General features: G+C 36.2%; 1 protein-coding gene across 1 annotated transcript in view; it reads left to right on the forward strand.

Annotated features, from left to right (window-relative positions):
* The window catches only part of LOC121317692 (dynein heavy chain 8, axonemal-like), a 151,382-nt gene that overhangs the window by 14,083 nt on the left and 115,502 nt on the right, over nucleotides 1-21,797 (forward strand). Inside the window, exons 14-26 of the mRNA XM_041253848.1 lie at nucleotides 4,208-4,307; nucleotides 4,662-4,781; nucleotides 5,415-5,550; nucleotides 5,786-5,973; nucleotides 6,286-6,366; nucleotides 6,937-7,053; nucleotides 12,354-12,473; nucleotides 13,844-13,985; nucleotides 16,822-16,925; nucleotides 18,587-18,693; nucleotides 19,737-19,821; nucleotides 20,429-20,579; nucleotides 21,019-21,215. Of these exons, the coding sequence (XP_041109782.1) occupies nucleotides 4,208-4,307; nucleotides 4,662-4,781; nucleotides 5,415-5,550; nucleotides 5,786-5,973; nucleotides 6,286-6,366; nucleotides 6,937-7,053; nucleotides 12,354-12,473; nucleotides 13,844-13,985; nucleotides 16,822-16,925; nucleotides 18,587-18,693; nucleotides 19,737-19,821; nucleotides 20,429-20,579; nucleotides 21,019-21,215 (1,648 nt within the window). The remainder of the gene's footprint in view (nucleotides 1-4,207; nucleotides 4,308-4,661; nucleotides 4,782-5,414; nucleotides 5,551-5,785; nucleotides 5,974-6,285; nucleotides 6,367-6,936; nucleotides 7,054-12,353; nucleotides 12,474-13,843; nucleotides 13,986-16,821; nucleotides 16,926-18,586; nucleotides 18,694-19,736; nucleotides 19,822-20,428; nucleotides 20,580-21,018; nucleotides 21,216-21,797) is intronic.

Consider the following 21,797-nt stretch of genomic DNA (forward strand, 5'->3'; position numbering starts at 1 on the left):
ATGATATGCATTATTCTTAACTACCTTTTCATGACATAACATAAAAATAACTGATGGACATTTAGCCACCTGAGCGGTATAAATTGTAATTACACTGTGCAGTGTTTAGCACATTACTTGCACTACTGCTGCTGCCTTGAATTGTGCATTACTGCAACTCAAAGTGGGCCGGTTGTACGAACGAGTTAAAAAAATGGGATCACTGGAGCCGGCTCATGAGAAGGTGTTTTGCTAAGTGGCTCCACTAATCCGTTATCTTGATCCTATCCTGGAGCTGCGTGCACCGTAACTGGGGAACTAACCAATGAGAAGCGAACATATGAGGGGCATAGTTTAAAGACCTCAGCTGTCAAATTTGTATACAGCCTGAGAGCATAGTAATGTTACAAAAAAATGGCAAATGGATGGACAGAGATAAGCAGCCTTGCATTCATTAAACAAACTCAATCCAGGTTACTCTATATAAAACTCGTTGGGGTAGATGTACTAAAGTGTTGCATCTATCGCAATCGTTGCTGCACATGCAAGCCAGTTAGAAGTGTAGCGTGAAATGTACTAAACAAACACAACGCTGTTAGCATCATTTTAACAGATGTTTTGCAGCCGCAGTTGTTATTTGCGCTTTAGCCTTAAATGAATATGTAATTCAGGGCATTCCTGCAGAAATTTGCAAAAACAGGGTGGAGACGGTGCAAATGAGGGATCAAAAATATTGTAATGAGATGTACTAACACTGCAGGCACTTACAATCGCATCAATTTGTTAAGAACGTTGAAAAGCATGTTTTATACAGTCGCAATTGCAGTTGGCATTTCCCAGTCCACTTCTGTGTACTTAGAAGCCTTGAAAACAAATTTCTATGACATTTCTGGTTTTCCCAACGTGTTGGGAGTAATAGAGTGCTGCTAACCCCTCCAGCTCATTCTGAGCATCTCTGTAGGACCATAATCTATTGTGTGTTAATTGCCCAGACTACTAAGTGGACCAAGTTAAAAATAATAATAATAATAAAAAAAGTTTGGTTTCAATTTAAAATAATTATTTATTTGCATTGTACACCAATGTGTGCAATGCAGCAGCATGATTTATTTAGTGTTACCAGTAAGCTAAAGTACAAAAAAAAGTCTGCTAGATATTCATTTTACTTCTCTACTGTACACTGTATAGGCCTACTGTACAGACTTATATTTTTACATAATGTAATGTGTAGCCTACACATTAGTGTTATTCCAGCGCAATGATTTATACTTAAAATTCATCAAGAACTGTAAATGCATGTGTGTGCGATTTTATTGCATTGTTTTTAAACCCAACACCTCCTTATGTCGGACAAACATGTCTGGTTTAGCGAGGGGATACTGTGTGATTATGAAAAGCTTTTTGGGGGTGAAGGTTGGGGCCCCAGTATAAAATCTGATGGGATTAAACTGCCTTTCATTTTTTTATATGTATAACACTATTAAAATAGGTAAAATGAAGACGGAACAAAATGCATTGTGCAGATGACGTTTACATTTAACAAAAACAATCTTATTTTGATTCTTGCACCCTTGCATGTATAGACGTTATCCTTCGGTCACCCTCTGCTGCAGCAAATCACAACTCAACTGCCGCTGTTTTATTTGAAAAAATGTCACACTACTCTCGCTAGAAATCTTGCTAAGATGACGCGAATAATATTTAAATGACTATATTGCGTCTCTCTTCATTAACATCTTTTTCTTAGCACATAACGACAAAATGTGCACTTTGCGAATTGTTGTAACAAAAATGCAAACTGCAGTATGTTTGCACTGCGACTGGCCCATTATAGTACATCTACCCCTTTATTTTATGTAAATAGCAGTAAAATGTTTTTGGAACTCATCGTAGCTCATTGTTATTTACTAATGTCATTACACTGACATTAGTAAATAACTACGTGCAGTTTAACTTTTCATATTAAACTGAAATAGTACTTTAAACAGTACAGCAAAATTACTTACGTGCTTTTTGTGTGTGTATGTATGCGTGTACATAAACATACACACACACACAAAAGCAATGGTACTATGTACAAATATAGACATCAGTAAAAACTAAATGCATGCTTTACACAAGCAAGCATTACACAATTATCATACCAAATTATTTATTTAATTATTTTGAGTGTTTAAATACATCGCACAGACTTTCTGTTTGTATTTCATTACTGAAAGTTTATCAATCAGTGTGTTTACGTGAGCATAAACTAATTCCTATATCAAAAGTCGGAAAATGTATCGGAATATTCCGAAAGTCAATTTTCGGGAAACAGCACCTAGAAATTTCAGAATAAATTCCGCAAACAAAATGTAAATTATGTAAACACACTTTTTGGAAAACTCATTGAAATAGCGTACTGTGCATGTGCACACTTTGACCCTTTTCTCTTGCACATGGTTTTAGAAAACTGAGAAAATAATAATAACGTGCAGTCAGTCTGCATGCATCTATTTGTCTAGTGAGGGATAAAATAATACATTTGTTGAAGTTCGTATGTATTTGTTAATAGCACATAGTGAAGCAGCAAATGTTTTCCAGCTTTAAAATGACGTGAGAATTTAAAATAATGTCTGCAAAAGAAACTGGTAATATAGAATAGGATGAGCTGTTGGAAAGGCTGATTGCACATTGTGGGGAACCTGAATAGAGGTACAGGATAGTAATTTATGAATTTAAGACACTTCAAAAAAGCACTTGAGTTATTGGATTGGACTCCGTTCTATCGCTTAAATGTCCAGTCTTCAAATCGTACGTAGGCCGCTACAGTACTTTGCATGCAAAAATATCCTGCGTTTTCCGAAAACTTCAATCCATGTATACAGTTGAATTCTAATTAGATTTGCTATCATTAGTTTTCGGAAAACGCTTTGTCATGTAAAAGTGCTGAATGTTCCAAAAACTTAAGGCCATGTTTTACTTAACATTTTTTAACTTAACAAATAAACAATTACCATAAAAAACATTGTTGAGATATGATACCTAAAACACAATAACACAATATATTCCTAATAAAGTTGATTTCTTAACTTGTTTACATTATTGTCCATATACTGCAGTTTGAGGTAGAAGCTACATCTGCTGAAAGTACTTTTTAGAAACACCCTTTTCTTATATCAACATAGTACTAGTATAATTTTAATAGCAAACTATTTATCTTACATATTTAAATTGTTGGAAAACATAAACGTTTCTAGAAATATACATTTAAGGGCAATTCTCATACCTCATTAAATTTGCATTATGCCACACTCACTCAAGATCACATTTTAACATGAAAATTGGAAGGTCTCAAACCTCCGTTGGTAAAAGTAGAGTTTGTGATAAAGTTGTTGTAGCTCTTCTTCATATGCACACCAATTGAATGATACTTTTAGAATGACTTTTAGATTTATGTAAGCAATTAGCCATTCCTTAAAATCAGTAAAAGGATAACACATGCTGTAATAAGTTCTGGTTAGTAATTGTTATGTACATCTCTGTCTGTGATTTATTTGTGTATTATGGACAACTGAATGACATAATTCCAGTATATATTTTTGCTGACAAAAAAAAATTATAATAATTAAAACCAAGCTTTAAAAAATATGGAGTCAATTGTTTCTTTAGAATTGGTTACATATTTTGACACATAGATATTTGCCTCATTTAGCAATGTATGTTCAAATTGTACCAAACTGGTGTTTTTTCATTTTTATTACATATAACAATAGTCCTAATCTGCTGCAGGACTTGATGCAAACATAATGCAGTAAACCTGATTTTATCAATCACGAAACACACACTCGTATTACAATCTAAAAATAATTACTCAATTTTAAAACATTAGCTCAAGCTCTGATCTGTCTATCTGATCCGACTCTGATCCTGCTCGGATCAAGATCAAAGTAGGATCAGATTAAGCTCGGGACAAGCACTGATCCTTTTAGTACAATCCAATTTGTCACAGGAGCAAGAACAGAGCCTGGATCCAGGATTGGATCCCTTTAGTACAACCGGTCCCAGGGTAAAAACATCTGATCTTTTTTGTAAGATGCCAAAGGGATCTTTAATGTCCACAAGACACAGGATCTCACAAACATCACAACACACATGGCGCCAATGCAGTTTCCAGTTCCTAACAGTAAATGTACAATTTAGAACAACTATTTGTTGAAAACTACTAACATAATGTTACCTTTATTAGGTTTGAGAAATTGAACATACCCTGTCTTCAATCAGAAATATCAAGCACTGTTGGTCTCATTCTTCAGCACTATGTTTCGGAATTGGAACATGCTAAGAAGGTAGTAATTTATTTCTGTTATTTTTCTTATATTTTGCTAAATAGATTTCTAAACAGTACCTGGGAATTATTAGCATGCAAAATGTATGTTTTAATAGCATATTGAACTGATACAAGTTCTAATGATAGTGGGCCAGATTTTGAAAGGTTTTTATTTGTTTACTCCTTTTTGAAAAGAGAAAAACTGTTGTTCAAACCCCAATTCTAATCAAATAAACTGAAGATGACAGCTACAAGAGGGATATAAATGTATCAAGAGTTGTTGTGTGTTTTGACAAGGGTCAAATAGCCCTGAGAGAGGGACACTGCACCTTTAGAAAATCCTTGTTTATTTCATACACATTTCCCCAAACAGCTCTATCAAGCTAACAGAGAAGACCCACCTCTAGCCCGAAATATGCCTCCCGTTGCTGGGAAGATACTATGGGTGCGGCAGCTCTTTCGAAGAATACAAGAACCCATTGACTACATACATGTAAGTCTTTATCAACTTTTGTTTAGTTTCTAAGTCTCTGGACACATGCATCTTTGAAAGTGCTTGGCTTTTTGTTGCAAATGCAAAGCTTAAACAATGTACTTTTTGTACTGTGGTGAACTGATTAGGTGGTTTTACTCTTGAATGGATGCTTTTAATGAATATACTAAAATGATTTAAAATGTGCCCTCCACCAAATCAGTTTTTTGAAGTGACGTTTGTTTTTCCTTTATTGCGTTTTTTTCTTCTCTAGATTACTTGTTTTCTACTTATTTTTATCCATGCTGTAGCTGTATTAATACAGAATCAAATTGGAGACATTTTACATTTACAAAAATAAAGTTTTGACATAAGGACTTGGTAATTATAAACATGTGCAAGCATGCTATTTTCAATCCTTATAACTGAAAAAAAAAAGTATTTATAGGCTTCTGTTGGTGTCTTAAACAACTGTCTAGAAAGGCTTTTATGCATATAAAACATGATCTGTCAAAAGATACTTAAAAACATAACTGGTGTTAAAACTTTGTGAATAATTTATGTTTCCATATATTCATTTTAACAGCTGAAATGTGTAAAAGGGGTCTGGATTAATATTACTTGTACCTAAACAGAACCTTTTATGATTTACAGAAACATTCTGACATCTTGTCAAGTGCAGAGGGCAAGGATGTAGTAAAAATGTACAACAAGGTTGCCTACGTGTTTGTGGAGTTTGAGGTTCTGTACTACAGAGCATGGATGAAAGAGATCTCACAGATACAGTATGGCAAGTAACAAATAAAACTGCATTTTTTCAAGTCAGGAAACATTTGCCTTTCTTTTGCTCTCATTGACATAAAAAAGTAAAAACTTTAGTATTTCAATCACTGTAAATGTAATGCTAGTCCAATGATGCAGAGTAAAATGTGTAAAATATTGATCTTTTGCGATTTGTATTTAAGCTAAATCCCTTATTTTGAGCTTTTTTGACAAAAGATGTTTACCATTTACTATTCATGCAGCTTTACAAGCTACACTGTTGGTCCGTCACCCAGAAACAGGGAAAATGTTGGTTAATTTTGACCCTAAAATCATTGAACTTGTGAGAGAGACAAAATGCATGATGACGATGGGCCTAGAAGTACCTGAGCAAGCAAAGCGTCTGGTGAAAACGGAGAGCACTGTGAAAGCCAACCGATTCCGTCTGGAGGTAAATTAACTTGAAACTGAAGATGAAACATCACAATTGATGTTTGCCATTTGATTAGTAAGCTTCACAAGCATATAAAATGCTTGTGTCAGAGTTTTTGAAATATTTAAATGTTTCCCTACCTTGTTCAGCGACTGACAAAATTAGCATTAGTTTCCATATTTTACTTCTATGCATGTTTACTTAAATTTAGCTAAATATATTTTTCACAAACAGGGCACAGTTTATCAAGTTATAAGGTTCATATTGTCTGCTTGAGCTTACGTATATTGTTGATGATTATATTAAAATTTTAATTTTTTTGCATTTCAGTCTCTTCTCTACAATTATGACATGACCTGTCAAGGAATTCCCACAATGTTTGTTAACCTGATGGCTTCAAAGATTAAGAAAGTGGGTTATATCAATTCAGTTTCACCAGTAGTAGATTTTTTGAGTGAACTTCTTTCCCCCATACCTTAATAACTGTATTGATTATAAATTCTTGAAAATTCAAATTTTTAACTGATTAATTAAATGAAAATGGTCTCTTCATAAATAGTGGATTTTTTCACTTTCCTTTTTCACACAACCTAAATAATGTAAACTTAACATGTACTGGAACCATGTGATAGTCATTTACATAATTCAGAATGACACTTTAACAAGTGATCATCGTTCATAGGTAATTCGAGTAAGCTAAAAGAAACCACAGTCAATGAATACACATTAGTCAATTGCTATTTTTCTATCTGAGAGTCAATAAAATAATATCCCATGCTTTATAAGCTAAGATATGTTGGATAATCAATGGCATTTAGCATGTCAAATCTCTTATATGTAAAGAAATATACTTTGTCCAGGGTTGTTGTGGTGGTTCTTCACAGTTGGTTTCATATTGAACTTAAACCATAACTAAAACAAACAAAAAAAAAAAAGCTTAAAATATAACATTGCATACACTCAGATGCTTTTTTTCTGTAGGTTGAGTCAGTGCTGCGACATGGACTAACTATATTGAACTGGTCATCACTCATCCTGGACAGCTTCTTCCACAAAGTGGATATGGCCATGTCTGATTTGAACCAGCTTTTAAAGAAGGTATACAAGTTTTTTTCTCGGGAACCTCAGATCTTTTGAATAAAATATAAATGGCAGTTGTTATTTCACATAATAGAGATTATGTGTGTGTGAAGAAGTAAACTAAGATGACAGCCCCCTAAAGATTATGGGCCCTTGTGGCAAAGTGGTTTGCAGTGAGTAGGTGTAGTAGTGATGTGATTATGAAACAGAAGACAGACAACAGAGTTCACAATCCAAACAGATTTTCATTTTATAATCCTGGTCTGGTGACCACAAAATATAATCCTAGGCAATACACAGCAATGTGTATAGCAGTGTTCCAAAACAACGGGTTGCAGTCCCGAAAATAATAAGACACAGTTAGTAAATAATAAACACAGTAGAACACACACAAAGACCCACACGTTCACAAGTCCAGAGTGAGTGCTGCAGTACTTATAGTGTAATACAATTTATCCGTGTACAATGGTGCATTGTTGTCCGGGTTTAGTGCTGGCCTAAAGCGACAGCTCCGGATCGTATTAGCCATCTAACAATAACAAACAAGTAGATTTTTATACTTGACAAAACAAACAAAACACTCACGCTAATTCACAGTATTCCTTCCGGTTCAGTTTAACCATAAAAAAAGGAACAGATCACCTTGCTACATCGTCAGTCACTTGGTTAATGAGTGTAACCGTTTCTCCTCCAATCCAAGGTTGCCACATCACTTCCCTTCTGGGGCGATGACTTGGTGTACCGTAGCTCTGCCCCCTTTCTAGATGGCCAACTTCCACCTAACCCTGGGAATGAAATGTTAGGCCATCCAGTCCAGGGGACTCTGTTCCCTTTACACAGTGCCCTCACAGGTACGAAGGGAGATTTATAACCAAGATTAGTTCTTTCTCTGTCACAGCTAGTTAGTTAGCGGCTGATTATGGTACACTACGTGGGCAAAAACTGTTGCAATCCAACTTTGACCTGTGAAGTGATTTTGGTACCATGCTTGCGCTGAGATTAAAGTGCTGGGACGAACATGGAATTTGGAATTCTAGTGTTCGGATGTCATTCTAAATTCAGTATTCAAATATCTTATAATTTCCAAAACTGTATGTAACTGTCACGTTCATGCACTTCTTTTATTCTCTAGTAGAATCAGGAGAGGCTAAATAGGAGGACATAAGATTAAATAAACTCCTACAGTGATTTGTTTGTGCCCTGGCTACAGATTTTCACATACCCAGACAACAGTTAATCAGGAATAATCACACAAACTCAGGTATTCAAATTTTAGCAAATCAGAGTATATATTTACTTGTGTGGTTTAATAACACTTAAATGGATTGTGTGATCAGAGATCTACTTTGAATCCTAGCTCATAGACAGTCCAGGCGGTCTGGTGTCTGCAAACTATCAGCATTAATACGTAAAGAAATATGGTTACATCGCACACCTCAGGCAGTCGAAGGCACTCATTTACATTAATGCATACAATATAACATAATCTCTAAAAATAATAATAATAATAATAATAATAATAATAATAATAATAATAATAATAGGCTTTAACCTAATAACATCATACTTCAGTATAGGTGAGATATAATATTCAAGATTATGCTTACCCCCTTAGAGAAGTATGGGCTCTATGTGTCATTTATTTTTTTTCGTATCTTGACTTTTGTAGGTTTTTGTGACTTCGTAGACCTACCCGCGATGTACTAAAGTCATTTTCACTCCCGTAAATTAGTTTCATCCCTGCTGTGGTAGTTTAGTTATGACAGTTCGTTTCAAACCACTTTTGTATGCAAATGTACGAATCTCATTATAAACATGAAGTTTCGCGCTTACCCTTGATGTGTGATTATTTTTTCTTGATTTACGACTTCGGTTTGTGCCTGTTATTTTACGCATGCCTGTCACTGGCGTAGATTCAACTAGTTGTTCGTATGTGAAACTTTCTGTTTAAACATTTCTGGGTTTATAGTTACTTTAAAATAAAACACCTTCAAATATAAACGAAAACACAATATATATTACACACACACACACACACACACACACACACACACACACACACACACACACACACACACACACACACACACACACACACACTGCTGTGCAAAAGTATTAGACGTTGCATTTTTCCACTCTGGTGCATTATTACCATCAACAATTTACTCAAAGCCTCCAGTAGTGTTTTCTACTTTATAACAACCATGACAAGCATAAAGAAGGAAAAACATTGAGTGAAATAGCTTGCATCACTTGATTTTCAAGGTGTGGTATCCAAAGCATAATCAGCAAGTACAGAGAAACATCATCTGTAATTGACAAACTGAGCAATGCTTGAAGATAATATCCTTAAGTAATAGAAAAAAAACAAGAGTTGAATTGACTACAGAACTGGCAGAAGGCACAGGTGTTGTTGTCCATCCATCAGCAGTCCAAAGCACTTTTGACCATTGTTCCTTAGTCCAGTTTCTGTTTTTGTGCATATTTTAGCCTTTTAGCCTTTCTTAACAGAGGTACCGCAACACATCCTTTAAATCCTGATTTTAAGAGTGACCTTCATACTGTTGATTTGACCACGTTTTTTTCTTTAATTTTTTGTTGGGGGGTGGGGGGGGGTGGGTTTACTTCACAGTAAATATTAGCGCCAGTGTCACAGTTGGAAAATAAGTTAGCTTTTGCCTTCTGAGCCTTTCTACGCATGAGCGAATCTTAGACCTTAAAGGCAAGTTTCTCTGGCGATTCATCCAAAGTGACAGGATGCCATTTGTAATTTTTTGAGAAACGAAAACAGGTATTGCAGTGCAGACAGTATTTTCTGTTTAAATATGTTGTCATCTTATTTGTCGAAGTGTATTGCAGACAGTATTTTTTGTTTAAAAAGGTGACATTTATCATAATGTATATTTACGTTTAATTTGTAATATAAATACATTTTTTTATCTTTAGGAAATTGCTCGCTGTATTTGTGACAGGTCATATACTGCTGTCCAGCAAATGAGTGTTTATGTAGGCTCACTTTAACAAATTTAACAAAGATTATTTGAATCTTTTCAATAAATTGAGTGGGAAAGTGGGTACAAACACTTTTCTTCATGTAGAGAATAATGTTTTTGATGTTGTAATCAAGTCTACGTCTCTAAACCTGTTAATATAGAAAATGTACGCGTTTTTAGTGGAAGATGGTGTTTTTAAGGTCTATTTTTAAGGTGATTGGCTTCCAATATATACCGTCCTAAAGTGCAGTTACATTATTTATATGAACATCTGTAATCCTAGTTGACATGGTGGATGTACTCCCACAGCACCGAATACTGTAATAATTCAGATAGCTCTCCAATTTAATGTAGTAGCTACCCTGTGCAAGTCTCACATCCTCACTTCTACAGTGAAAGTCCCCATTCACCAGACGTTATATTTCAGGAAAGATAAAATGGCACATCACAGGTTATACTTTTTACTTGTAGATTATTATATAAAACTCCGAATGAGAATATATATACTGGTACGCTGATACAGACATGTTTGGTCATATACTGTACATTTTAATAGTAAGCAGCAAAAACGTCTGTTCTCAATAATTTAAACAACATGGAATCGTCCTTTGACTGTATTACAATAAGCTATTAGTGAGATTTCTTTCATACTTATTAAATATTACATTTTTCATTATTTTTGAAAATGTATGAAAGTGTATTTCATTGCTCGTTTTATTCCAGTGCAGTTCTAAATTTCTCGGAGTGAAGAATTTTACTGCTTGCAACAAGCTTAAGTGTGCGATAGCTTGACCGGCATTTCAAAACTGCCTGATAGCTTGACCGCAGTATATAATTGCACATCAAAGTAAATCGTAAGACAAATGCATAATGGTTTCTGATACAGTATGTCAACACATACAAATTATACACATATATTTCTCTTTTGCTGTATTATTTGTACAACAAAAACCTAATATAAATATCCACGGCGATTACAAGTGTTAAATGACAACTGATGAGAGGTTGTCGCATCTTTGTAAATTGGGAATTACACTTAACACCTATTATTAAATAGTAGATAATATGTCGTATTAGAAATTGTTATTACATTTTAAACACAAACATAATTGCACATAAAAATAAATCGCACGACAAATGGTAAATTACTACTGCTTATGTCATAACCAATATACCAAATAATACATGTATTGTATTTATTTGTCTTTCGCTAATACTTCAAAATATACTGCAAGTACGAAGAAAACCTATAATGTAAAGTAGCCAGCGATTAAATGTCATTTTTGTAAACTATGTAGCCTAATGTTAACCTATTATTAAATAATAATATGAAAAACATTTATTAATATTACAACGATGTGTTTTCAGTTTTTTACCACATATAATATAGCTTTTAATAAAGAGCCTGACCATTTTTTAAAGAGTAAAACAATTAACTAGACACATTGGAAAGATCGCAATAACAGTCTTCTTAATTAAAGTTCACAGACAGAAAAACTCGACAACTTAACCATGCCTTTAAGTTCTAAGATTTGCGCATGCATAGAAATGCTCAAAAAGGCAAATGCTAACTTTCCCAGCTAACTTATTTCTTGTGACACCAGCACTGGTCTCAGTGAATTTATTTTGTTAGTTATTTCTTTCCATGTTTCGTTTCTGGTATTGTTTTTGGCACTGCAAAGTGCTGAAAAATATTTCCTGATTTTTTTTCCATTTCACTAACTAACAGGTAAATGTCTTTGTGGAAATTTGTTTTCTTTTTCTTTTTGGCCAGTGCCATAGTTGCATCAAGGTCGAAATCTGCAGAAGCCATAGCTCGATCTTATTATATTTGCCTACTACTTATTTCTGTTCACTATACTACTCATTTATCTTTGCCAGAGGGAAGTTCTACATCTTGACTTTTCGCCATTGCAAATCTATTTATAATGAGATTCAAATTCCGATCTGTCCTATACTATAATGAGTAGTATTTTATGCTGTTCAACTTGCGGTGATATTACGGTAGTTGTTCACTAAAAAGAGCTGTTTAGTACATTGCACACAAAAATTGCATGAAGAAAGGAGGTTAAGAATTCGAAGCATTTACGAACACGTAATACTGACAATCTTGTTCACACTGTTCAACAGTTGTCATAACTAATGTTGTTTGAAATATTAGATTATTTCACTTTACAATCACAATTACAATCCTTTTTGTTGGTCCTGTAGATTATTTTATCTAGGTTTATACCACTGGCTTTAGATATTCAAACACTGTACTATGCAGGTGAAAAGGATAAATGCATGCAACAAGGTACAATACAGTTCTTTGTTGATCTACAGGTGAAGGATATGTGTGAAATGCATATTGAAGCTTCACTCCAGGATATTTCAACCACAGTACTTATAGACTTGCCTGAGGATGGTCCTTCCACACTAGAAGATATGCTTTCTAAAACTGAGGTAAAACAATAAAAATTATGTTTAAATTGGTTAAATTACATTTAGGCTTAGTTATCGGATTTATTGATGTGAACAACTATTTGTATTGTATTTTGGTTTTAACCGTTAATAACTGAAAAAACGCCCCCAAAGACGTATTTAGAAGATAAAGATTTTATTTTTTTAAACCAATAAATGTGGATTTTGGCAATGTATTTTAAATAATGTCAATCATTCACTACTCTATTTCTACATAAAGAACATGGCTTTCAGAAGGCGGGCAGTGTGCAAAGATATTGCAACTGAGCAATCATCAAGTTTGTGCACTGCGTAATGCATGTAATTTGCATCCATATGTAATTGGCTTAGCAACGGGCTTAATGACCACAAACACAAACAAACCAGCAAAACGGCGTTGCGGTTTTACTCAGTGATGAACGACAAAGTTATTGTAAATATAAAACTGCTGTACAGTTAAGCTTCTGCATATTAAAGTTTTTCTTGTGTACGACTGCCTAATTATTATTATTAGTATTATTATTATAGCTACAAAAATATCAAACCTTAGAGTACCATGATGATTGTTTAATTTTCGGAAAAAAGGAAATAACTGATTGTGTGCTAAGATTAATTACTACAGTACGCTATAGTGACACGATACGGTGGTCAGAAAAAACAAAACATGAACTGCAGTGTGATAGATACGCTGGCGGTAATGGGTATAACATTGTTACTTCTCACAATTCTTGGATTCAAAATGCAGCCACAGTTCTACATTGCCGGAATCCTAATGTGGACATCCTCACTTCAGCACAGTCAGTTAATGTTTGATATATTAGATAAACTGAAATTGAGTGGTTATTTTTAATAACAGAAAATAACTGATTTTGCTAAATAATAACAAAAAACGATAAACACCTCCCCAACTGAACAAAAACTAAAAGCCAAAAAATTCAAGCCCTATGTATGCAAAACTTTGTATTTTTTAATTGTCACATTGTAATATTTTTAGTGCTTTATTTTTATGATTTTTAAAACATTTAATGTGTTTTATCTGTGGGCTGAACCAAGAGAAATGACCAAAGAGGGGATTTTTATTTGCAGCTCTGTATATTATCACACAGGGTGACATGAGTGTGTAGAATGTCCTCATTCTGTGAATATTTTTTTTCTAGAGTGCTCGTTTTCGCTCTGGTCACATAACCTGGCATTCCATGCAGGCTTGGCCGAGAACCAGCTACTGTACTACTGATCACTATTCTCGATTAGTGCCCAGTGAATGTGAAAAACCCTGTTACCGACACAAAAATGTAGCAAAGGTAGGGTTTTGAGTAAGTAAAGAGAGCAAATTATTCTTTTATTCTGCATTAATTCGTATTTGTCTTCTTCAGATTCATTCAAAGGAGTGGGCAGAAAATCTGGATCACAAAAGTAGACATATAGAGGCAGCTGTGAAGGTGTTGATAGACATCTTTGAAAAAATCTATGAACCAAAGGAAAAAAAGAAAATTCCACATGACATTATTATAGCAGGTGAAAACAATGAGTTGTGAGACTCGTTCTTTTAGGCTCCAGGTGTGCAGTGAAAAAATAACCAAGTCCAAACAAATTACTTCAGGGGGAAAAAAAATGTGGGTACCCTGAGTGCTCACTTGGTAAAGGTACAGCTGTGTGGTGTGTAGGGTGAGGAGACCACAGTTTGTGTCTTTCGCTGTATGAATTTGAGGTGAAAGTAATTAGGCAGTCTAAATTATTTAAAAATAAACATATCACCAGGTCAGCCTGTATCTGAGCTGAAGGAGGTTCAGAATGGTGACAACGACGGGTCAAACAGTTTGGACAGCACCAGTTCGCGTCCAGGCTGTACAAAGAGGCCGAACCTTGCTGGGAACCCCGAGGGGGGCGTCACATTGGCTTTGATGCTACTATGGTGGGGGGTGGGAAACTCCTAGGCTTGATGGCAGCAGCTTCTCAGACCCTACCTTTGAGTCTCCTGTGCATGCCCTCTGCTGACTTGGTTCAACAGCAGGGATTTTCAGCCCAAGTTGAACCGCAACCACCTATTGACACTGCTTTTGGTGGAAACAGCCTGCCCATCTACGCCTCGGCGTAGCGCTGGGCATTGTCACCAGAAGGGAGGTCACCACCACACATGCAACCGGTGCGCAGGGGGTTTAGAACCCCTCTTGGCAGGGTCTCCACATAAATGTTTTTGACCTGCATGCAGTTTACCTGCCTTGCAACATATTTTTCAGAAAGTTTGATGGACAGATGTGCTTGGCTCTACAGACAACACAACAGTGGTGGCTTACATCAACCACCAGGACGGCCTCAGGTCGTCCAGTCTCCATCGCGTGGCACACGAGAACCTCTTCTCACTGCGGACAGTACATCAGCCTCGAGTGACAAACTGGGCGGCGGGTCCCAGCACTTCAGAGTGGAGGCTAACCCCGAGGTCGTGAGCCTCATTTGGGAGAAGTTCGGGAGAGCAGAGATAGATCTCCCTGCCTCCCAGGAATCAATCCACTGTCCTCTCTGGCTCTCCTTAATAAGAGGCAGGGACCTGCTGGTGGTAGATGCCTTGGCACACCAGTGGACAAGGCCTTCCCACCCCTCGTCTAGTTCCTGCTGTGTCTGGAGAAAATCAGACAGGACCAGGTCAAGGTGCTCCTAGTAGTACCTTATTGGCCTAGGAGGCTCTGCTTTTAAACCCTGATGCAGCTCCTGAGCAGTCAGCCGTGGAGACTGCCCAAGCACAGTAACCTGCTCAGTCAGGCACAAGGAACCTTATGGCATACCAGCCTATCAAGCATGTAGCTCTGGGTTTGACCCCTGAACGGCTTCATTTGAGCCATCTGGGTCTGTCTAATAGAGTTATAGACACCTTACAAAATGCCAGAGTAGCGTCCACACGTTCCCACTATGGGTACAAGTTAAGCATCTTTCAGACATGGTGTCTGCCTCGTGGGTTTGACCCCATGACTTTTTCCATGGCAGTAATGCTGCAATCTTTGCAGGACCTGTTTGATGAGGGGAAATCCCCCTCTACATTAATGGTATATTTGGCAGTCAGTTCAGCTTGCCATGTCAAAATTGACTCGGTGTCCCCAGAAGCTCAGCTTCCTGGCGGGGCAATTTTTTAAAGGGGTTTGGCGACTTCGGCCACCTATGGAGGACATTGTTCCTCACTGGAGGTTAAACATGGTGCTCAATGCGCTCTTGAAACCTCCATTTGAGGCTATGCATTCAGCTGAGCTGAAATATTTATTGCTGAAGCGACTGTTTGCTTGCTGTCAAAAGAAGGTGAGAGAGATGTAGGCATTCTCTATAGCGAAAGCCTGCTCCGTTACAATCCTGCCTTTTACCAAAGACTCAGCATTCCATGTCAACCAGTCTGTGGAATTGGATGCTTACGTCCACCTCCTTTCCAATCTGACAGGAAGCTGCAGCTCCATATGCTCTGCCCAGTGCAGGCCCTGGCGTACCACGTTGGCAGGACAAAAAGTTTGAGGCAATCTTCGTGGGCTTTATTCCAGGGTGCAGATGTCAAGGACATTTGCAATGCAGTGGTGTGGGCTACTCCTCATACCTTTACTAGGTTCTACAGACTTAAGGTCGTGGCTCCTCAAAACCCTGGTTTTGGAACTAGAGTGTTAAGGGGAGATTCTCAGTCAACCCTTACAACACAGGCATAGAGGTGAGTTTTTCCCTCGTATTTGAGCCCTAGCTACTTGTTACTGGGGTTCCAAATGATAATGCACAAGGCAGCCTCTGCTTAGCCTTCCGGTCATGGAGCAATCTTGCCCTTGTGACGGCTTGGGTATATTGACCCGTTCGGTAATGGTTACGTTTCGTACTTGAAAGGGAATGTTACGGTAGTGTCATAACCCTGCTTCCCTGAAATAGAAATGTAACCACTAACCTTCAAGGTCGCTGCATCCATGATTGCTGCATACTCAAAGGAAAATGACTTTGAGGTCTGTGACTGCAGTGCTTTTACGGGGATTGGCGATGACTGCCTCACAGGCTCGTCGAGCAGCTTTGATATATCTTATTTAGGTTTCAGTCTTTAGGAGGTAAATACCCATTCGGTAAAGGTTACATTCCTATTTCAGGGAACCAGGGTTATGTTAATAACCTAATGTTTTCATTTCTTAGCATTTTTATTACCTAGTATGTACAGCACAGAAGTCGGGGCTTAATTTCAGTAGTATTTCCAACCTTAAGTAACTAGTTTGATACAGAATTTTGAATTCAGATCCTTATGCAAACAACTGTTCTATATTCTTTATTATTTTGGGTAAATCTTAACTTACATATACATGTTTTATGTACTGAATTGTTAAACCAATTATTCTTTTTTTAATAGGAACTAAACATTTAGCATTTATAGAGGACATTGACATATCAAATGATGAAGAGATTTATGTTGATGAACATCATGAGGTTGAGAAGGAGGATGAATTTGAAAAGGTGAAGTACCTGGTGTAACCTTAATATATTCCCATCCTCCCAACCCCTAAGTTTGTGTTTTAGTTAGCTGTATTTCCCCATGATCTATTCTTATGGTCACCATCACATCTGCACTAAACTCATTATATCTGCCACATTTCCAAATCCAAAGAGTTTGATTACGGTGGTATATTCATATTGGAATAAGCACAGTGAGCACAGTTGGATCAATAATCAGGAAGTGGAAGCTGCATCACACCATTCAGGCACTGCCAAGAAAAGGCCTTCCCTCAAAAGTCAGCACTCAAACAAGAAGGAGACTTGTGAGAGAAACCACAGAAAGGCCAACAATCACTTTGAAGGAGCTACAGAGTTCAGTGGCTGGGAGTGATGGTGCACAAGTCAACCATATCAAGAGCTCTGCATAACACTGGCCTGTATGGGAGGGTGGCAAGAAAGAAGCCGTTACTCAAAAAGTACCATCTGAAAGCACGTCTGGAGTTTGCCAGAAAGCATGAGTGTGACCCAGCTGCGATGTGGGAAAAGGTTTTGTGGTCAGATGAGACCAAGATAGAGCTTTTTGGCCAAAACTCAAAGCGCTATGTGTGGCGCAAACCTAACACTGCCCATGTCTCAAGACACACCATCCCTACAGTGAAGTATGGTGGTGGCAGCATCATGCTGTGGGGATGCTTCTCATCAGCAGGGACTGGGCATGGATGGAGCAAAATACAGGAAAATACTGCAAGAGAATCTGCTTCAGTCCACTAAAAAATTGAAGCTTGGGAGGAAATTCACCTTTCAGCAGGACAATGATCCCAAGCACAAGGCCAAAGCAACATTGGAGTGGCTCAAGAACAAAAAGGTAAATCTCAATCTCAATCCCATTGAGAATCTGGCACTATTTTAAAATTGTGGTCCACAAGCGTCGTTCAATCAACCTGAACACCCTGGAGCAAATCTGCCAAGAAGAATGGGCCAAAATTACTCCAGCAATGTGTGCAAAGCTGGTACATACTTACCCCAAAAGACTTAAAGCTGTTATTGCAGCGAAAGGTGGCTCTAACAAATATTAATGTGTGGGGGTTTAATACTTATGCAAGCAAGATATTGCAGTTTTTTTTATTTTTCTTAAAAATATTTCCCAACATAAAACCAATGTCACCTTACAATAATTGATTTTGAGTTTAAGTGTTTTAAAATAAAATATCGAACAGAACGAAATTTCAATGTACCATTTGTAATTCAGTAATATGAGAGAATTGGTCAGGGGTCTGAATACTTTTGCAGGGCACTGTGTGTGTGTGTGTGTGTGTGTGTGTGTGTGTGTGTGTGTGTGTGTGTGTGTGTGTGTGTGTATATATATATATATATATATATATATATATATATATATATATATATATATATATATATATATATATATATAATGTGTGTAAAATGGATTATTAATTCATTTTTTATTCCTGTTACTGTATTGCTTTGTATGTTTTAGAGCTCCCTCAAGTCGTTTGTATCCATCTGTTCTTGTATTACTTTATTTTCTGAAAAACTAATAAAAAAAAATTGTTCAAAATAAAAATGTATTTCTTAGGTTGCTAGCAATTGGATTTTCACAAATTACGAGAATGAATACTTGAAATTAAATCAAGCATTATATTATACATCTGATTTTCTTCCAGGAATGCAAGGAGGTTTATGCATACTTTAGTCATCAGTTATTAGATGCATTACTGAAAGCCAGCCGCCTGTCTCTGGATTCTCTGAAAAGAAGGGTTTTTGTCTCTGTGTAAGTCAACTCCATTAATGTGTTCTGTGCATGAGATGGAAACACATTAAGGACCATATTTGAGTTTATTTACGATTATACTGTAAATTTACAGTATAATCGTAAATCTCGAAAAACTACTCACTTCAAAATCTTTTGTAATCATTTTTGTATTACTTTAGTATAAATACATGTTAATTTGGATTCATATGTTGTTTATTTCTGACTTTATGTGAACGAAAAGACACACATTTGCCCGTTTTCCTATTGGAAAACCGTTTTCCCAAATAGAACAGATTTGTGTTAGCCAACCAACTCTATAATTGTATCAATTTATTCTTTGGAAAAAATGTTTTTTCTTTGCTCCCGTGCCATTGTGTAATTACCTAATCGGTCACTGAGCTTTAAAGTGGATTACCGAGTTACTGATTGCTAAGAATGATCACAAGCTATTATGAAATGCACGCAGCTACAACCTCTGCGTCATCGCAACCATATCACAATCTCAGGACTTTTATGAAACAGGCCCGTGGTCCACAAAGTTGTAATATAGCACTATATCTAATAAATGCTATTATTTCTAAGATTTATCTGAGCTGTTGCCTCGTTCATTTAATTATAAATACAAATCTGCACCCTCTTGTAATTGCTTTTTCCATTTTCTTGTTTTGGCAACAAAATGTGTCTCTTTCTATTGCCAATAATATGATATTGCAATGTTGCCTTATCCAGATTGTTGTGCTTATCATAGTTCAGCCCTGTTTTAGAATTTGGAAAGAGCTTCAAATGATGCAGAATGAACTTTCTCTTCCACTCAGAACAAAATTTATTAATGGCAGTTCTCTATTATAGATATTCTCATTCTTATTACCTAAGTGCAACAGGGATATGGATCAATTTATAAATACAATCAACGTGTGACATTTCAACCCTGTGTTGAATTCCTACAAAATGACACAGTCCTCAAAAGCACTACATTAAATATTCTGTTCTTGATTTTAATGGTACATTTGATCATTTTTAGATTATTTTTTCACTATTTTTATTTTCAGCTTGTCTGGAAGAAAGGGCTTTTTTGGCCATGCAAGTAAACCAGAGGAATTGATTACTTTTTTAAAATCAGAAATACACTTGGCTATTCCTAATGTGGTAAGAATTTGTAACTACCAATAGCTACCCTAGCTACCTATCAATCAAATGTACAGTGTTTGTGTAGACTTTGTTTGCACCCTATAGAGTGAGTAGGGGCTGACTGAATTATGGACCACTTTTAAAAGGGCAAGTGACTGAGATTTAAATTTAAGTGGTAGACTCATAACTGGTTTGTGTGAATATGGTACATATGATACTAAATAGTAAGCTACTTTTACAACTGGTACATTACTGATTTATTTTTTATATTTTAATAAACAGAATTAAACTAAAAATGGATAAAAGAGCAAAAGTTTAAATAGATCATTTTTAAGAGAAGTAACATCAATCCTATTGACACAGCACTCACAGTGCTATTTCTTATAAGGCGACAGGACAACATAATCATTCACAGTAGAGGCGATGTTATATGAATATACTGTATTTTATGAGTAGCCACTGACATATTTCCTGATGTTCTCCTTCATAATTTTTTCATTCCGTTTTTAAAATTTTAACAAAAAAAATGACATTGTAATTTGAATGGCTGTTGCCATATAGATCAGAGTTACTTGACATGAAATGATGATGTCATCTGGGATGAAATGAAATTGTGCTGCTGCAGGTGATGTTGCCCAGTCTGGACGATATCCAGCAAGTGATCAATCGATTTGTCCACCTAATTCTGGAGGTGACCCGTGGTGTGGCACAGTGGGGACAAGAGCGAGTTATCAAGATAACTATACCGGAGGAGAATCTTAACACAGCCAAGACAAGTAAGGAAATTTCACTTGTATAAAACTGTTTACACCACCCAGTGACTTTAACAGCACACTCACATCACTGTCAATGGCTGGGGTAACATCTATGGTTGCTGTGCTATTAATTCTGTCATTCTCAGGTCAAGCGATAACTGACATATTGCCACCATTATGAACTGCAGCAAAAGTAATCAATAATGATGGATAATTGCAAGGTTCACCATTCAGCATGGCACAACTGCCCATGGTTGGTTTGGAGTAACTATGTGACATGCCAGTTACATTTTTAACTTGTACAATAAAAAATGTTAACATGGAACCCTGTATTGTTTAACTTAATGAAATTAATATACAAAGTGACTGCAACATATTTTTGGAGTAGAGTGATGTACAGCCAAATGTGTTTATATATACCCTGTGTACATTGACTATTCTGTCATATCTGTTTCTTTAGAATTGGCGGAGGAAAATATCCCTAAAAGGAAGTTAAAGAATTTCTATCATAGTGTAGCTGAGCATAAAGACATTTCCAAATTGGTGATGCTACTCACCTCCTCTGTCAATTCCTTGAGAAAACCTGCCAGTGATGTTCTACAAGAATTCCATAAATTCAAGGTTGTCTGGGGGGAGGACAGAGATGACAAGGTCAAGGTATGTAAACATAATTTTGTTTTAAGGAATAACACCCTCACTGATACGCAAGTAGAGATATGGGGTCCTATTCTATGCCACAGTAACTATTTAAAGTAGCTATGTCACGTTGTCCATTAATATCTTTGTTAAAGCGTTTTACAAGCAAACAACATTACATTATTGATATAATCTAAAAGAAAAGATCCATATAGAGTCATAGTCAAAGGATTAAGAATCCAGTAGCCTATATGCTAAAAATATACCAGAAGTATGCATGACATGAGCAACCTGCAGTCAGCCATTAGGAATGTTTTTTTTTGTTTGTTTTTTTTACTGTAAAAAATGTTTTATATCATATCATTTCATGGTCTCAAAATAGGTAGTTCAAGATACCTCACAATTAAACATAATATTTATTAAAGCAGAAAAAATATCATTGTCACATTCAAAATTGATAATTTTTATCAATTATTATACACCACATGTTCCTAAATATGTAAATGTTTACCTGAAAAACAGTAAATGCTAAATTGTAGAATATTTAGTTTTTTATGTCCACCTTTTAAAGACATTCTATTTTCACCATTAGTGAATTATCAA

The sequence above is a fragment of the Polyodon spathula genome, chromosome 6 (genome assembly GCF_017654505.1).
Source record: "Polyodon spathula isolate WHYD16114869_AA chromosome 6, ASM1765450v1, whole genome shotgun sequence".
In the NCBI taxonomy this organism is placed as follows: domain Eukaryota; kingdom Metazoa; phylum Chordata; class Actinopteri; order Acipenseriformes; family Polyodontidae; genus Polyodon; species Polyodon spathula.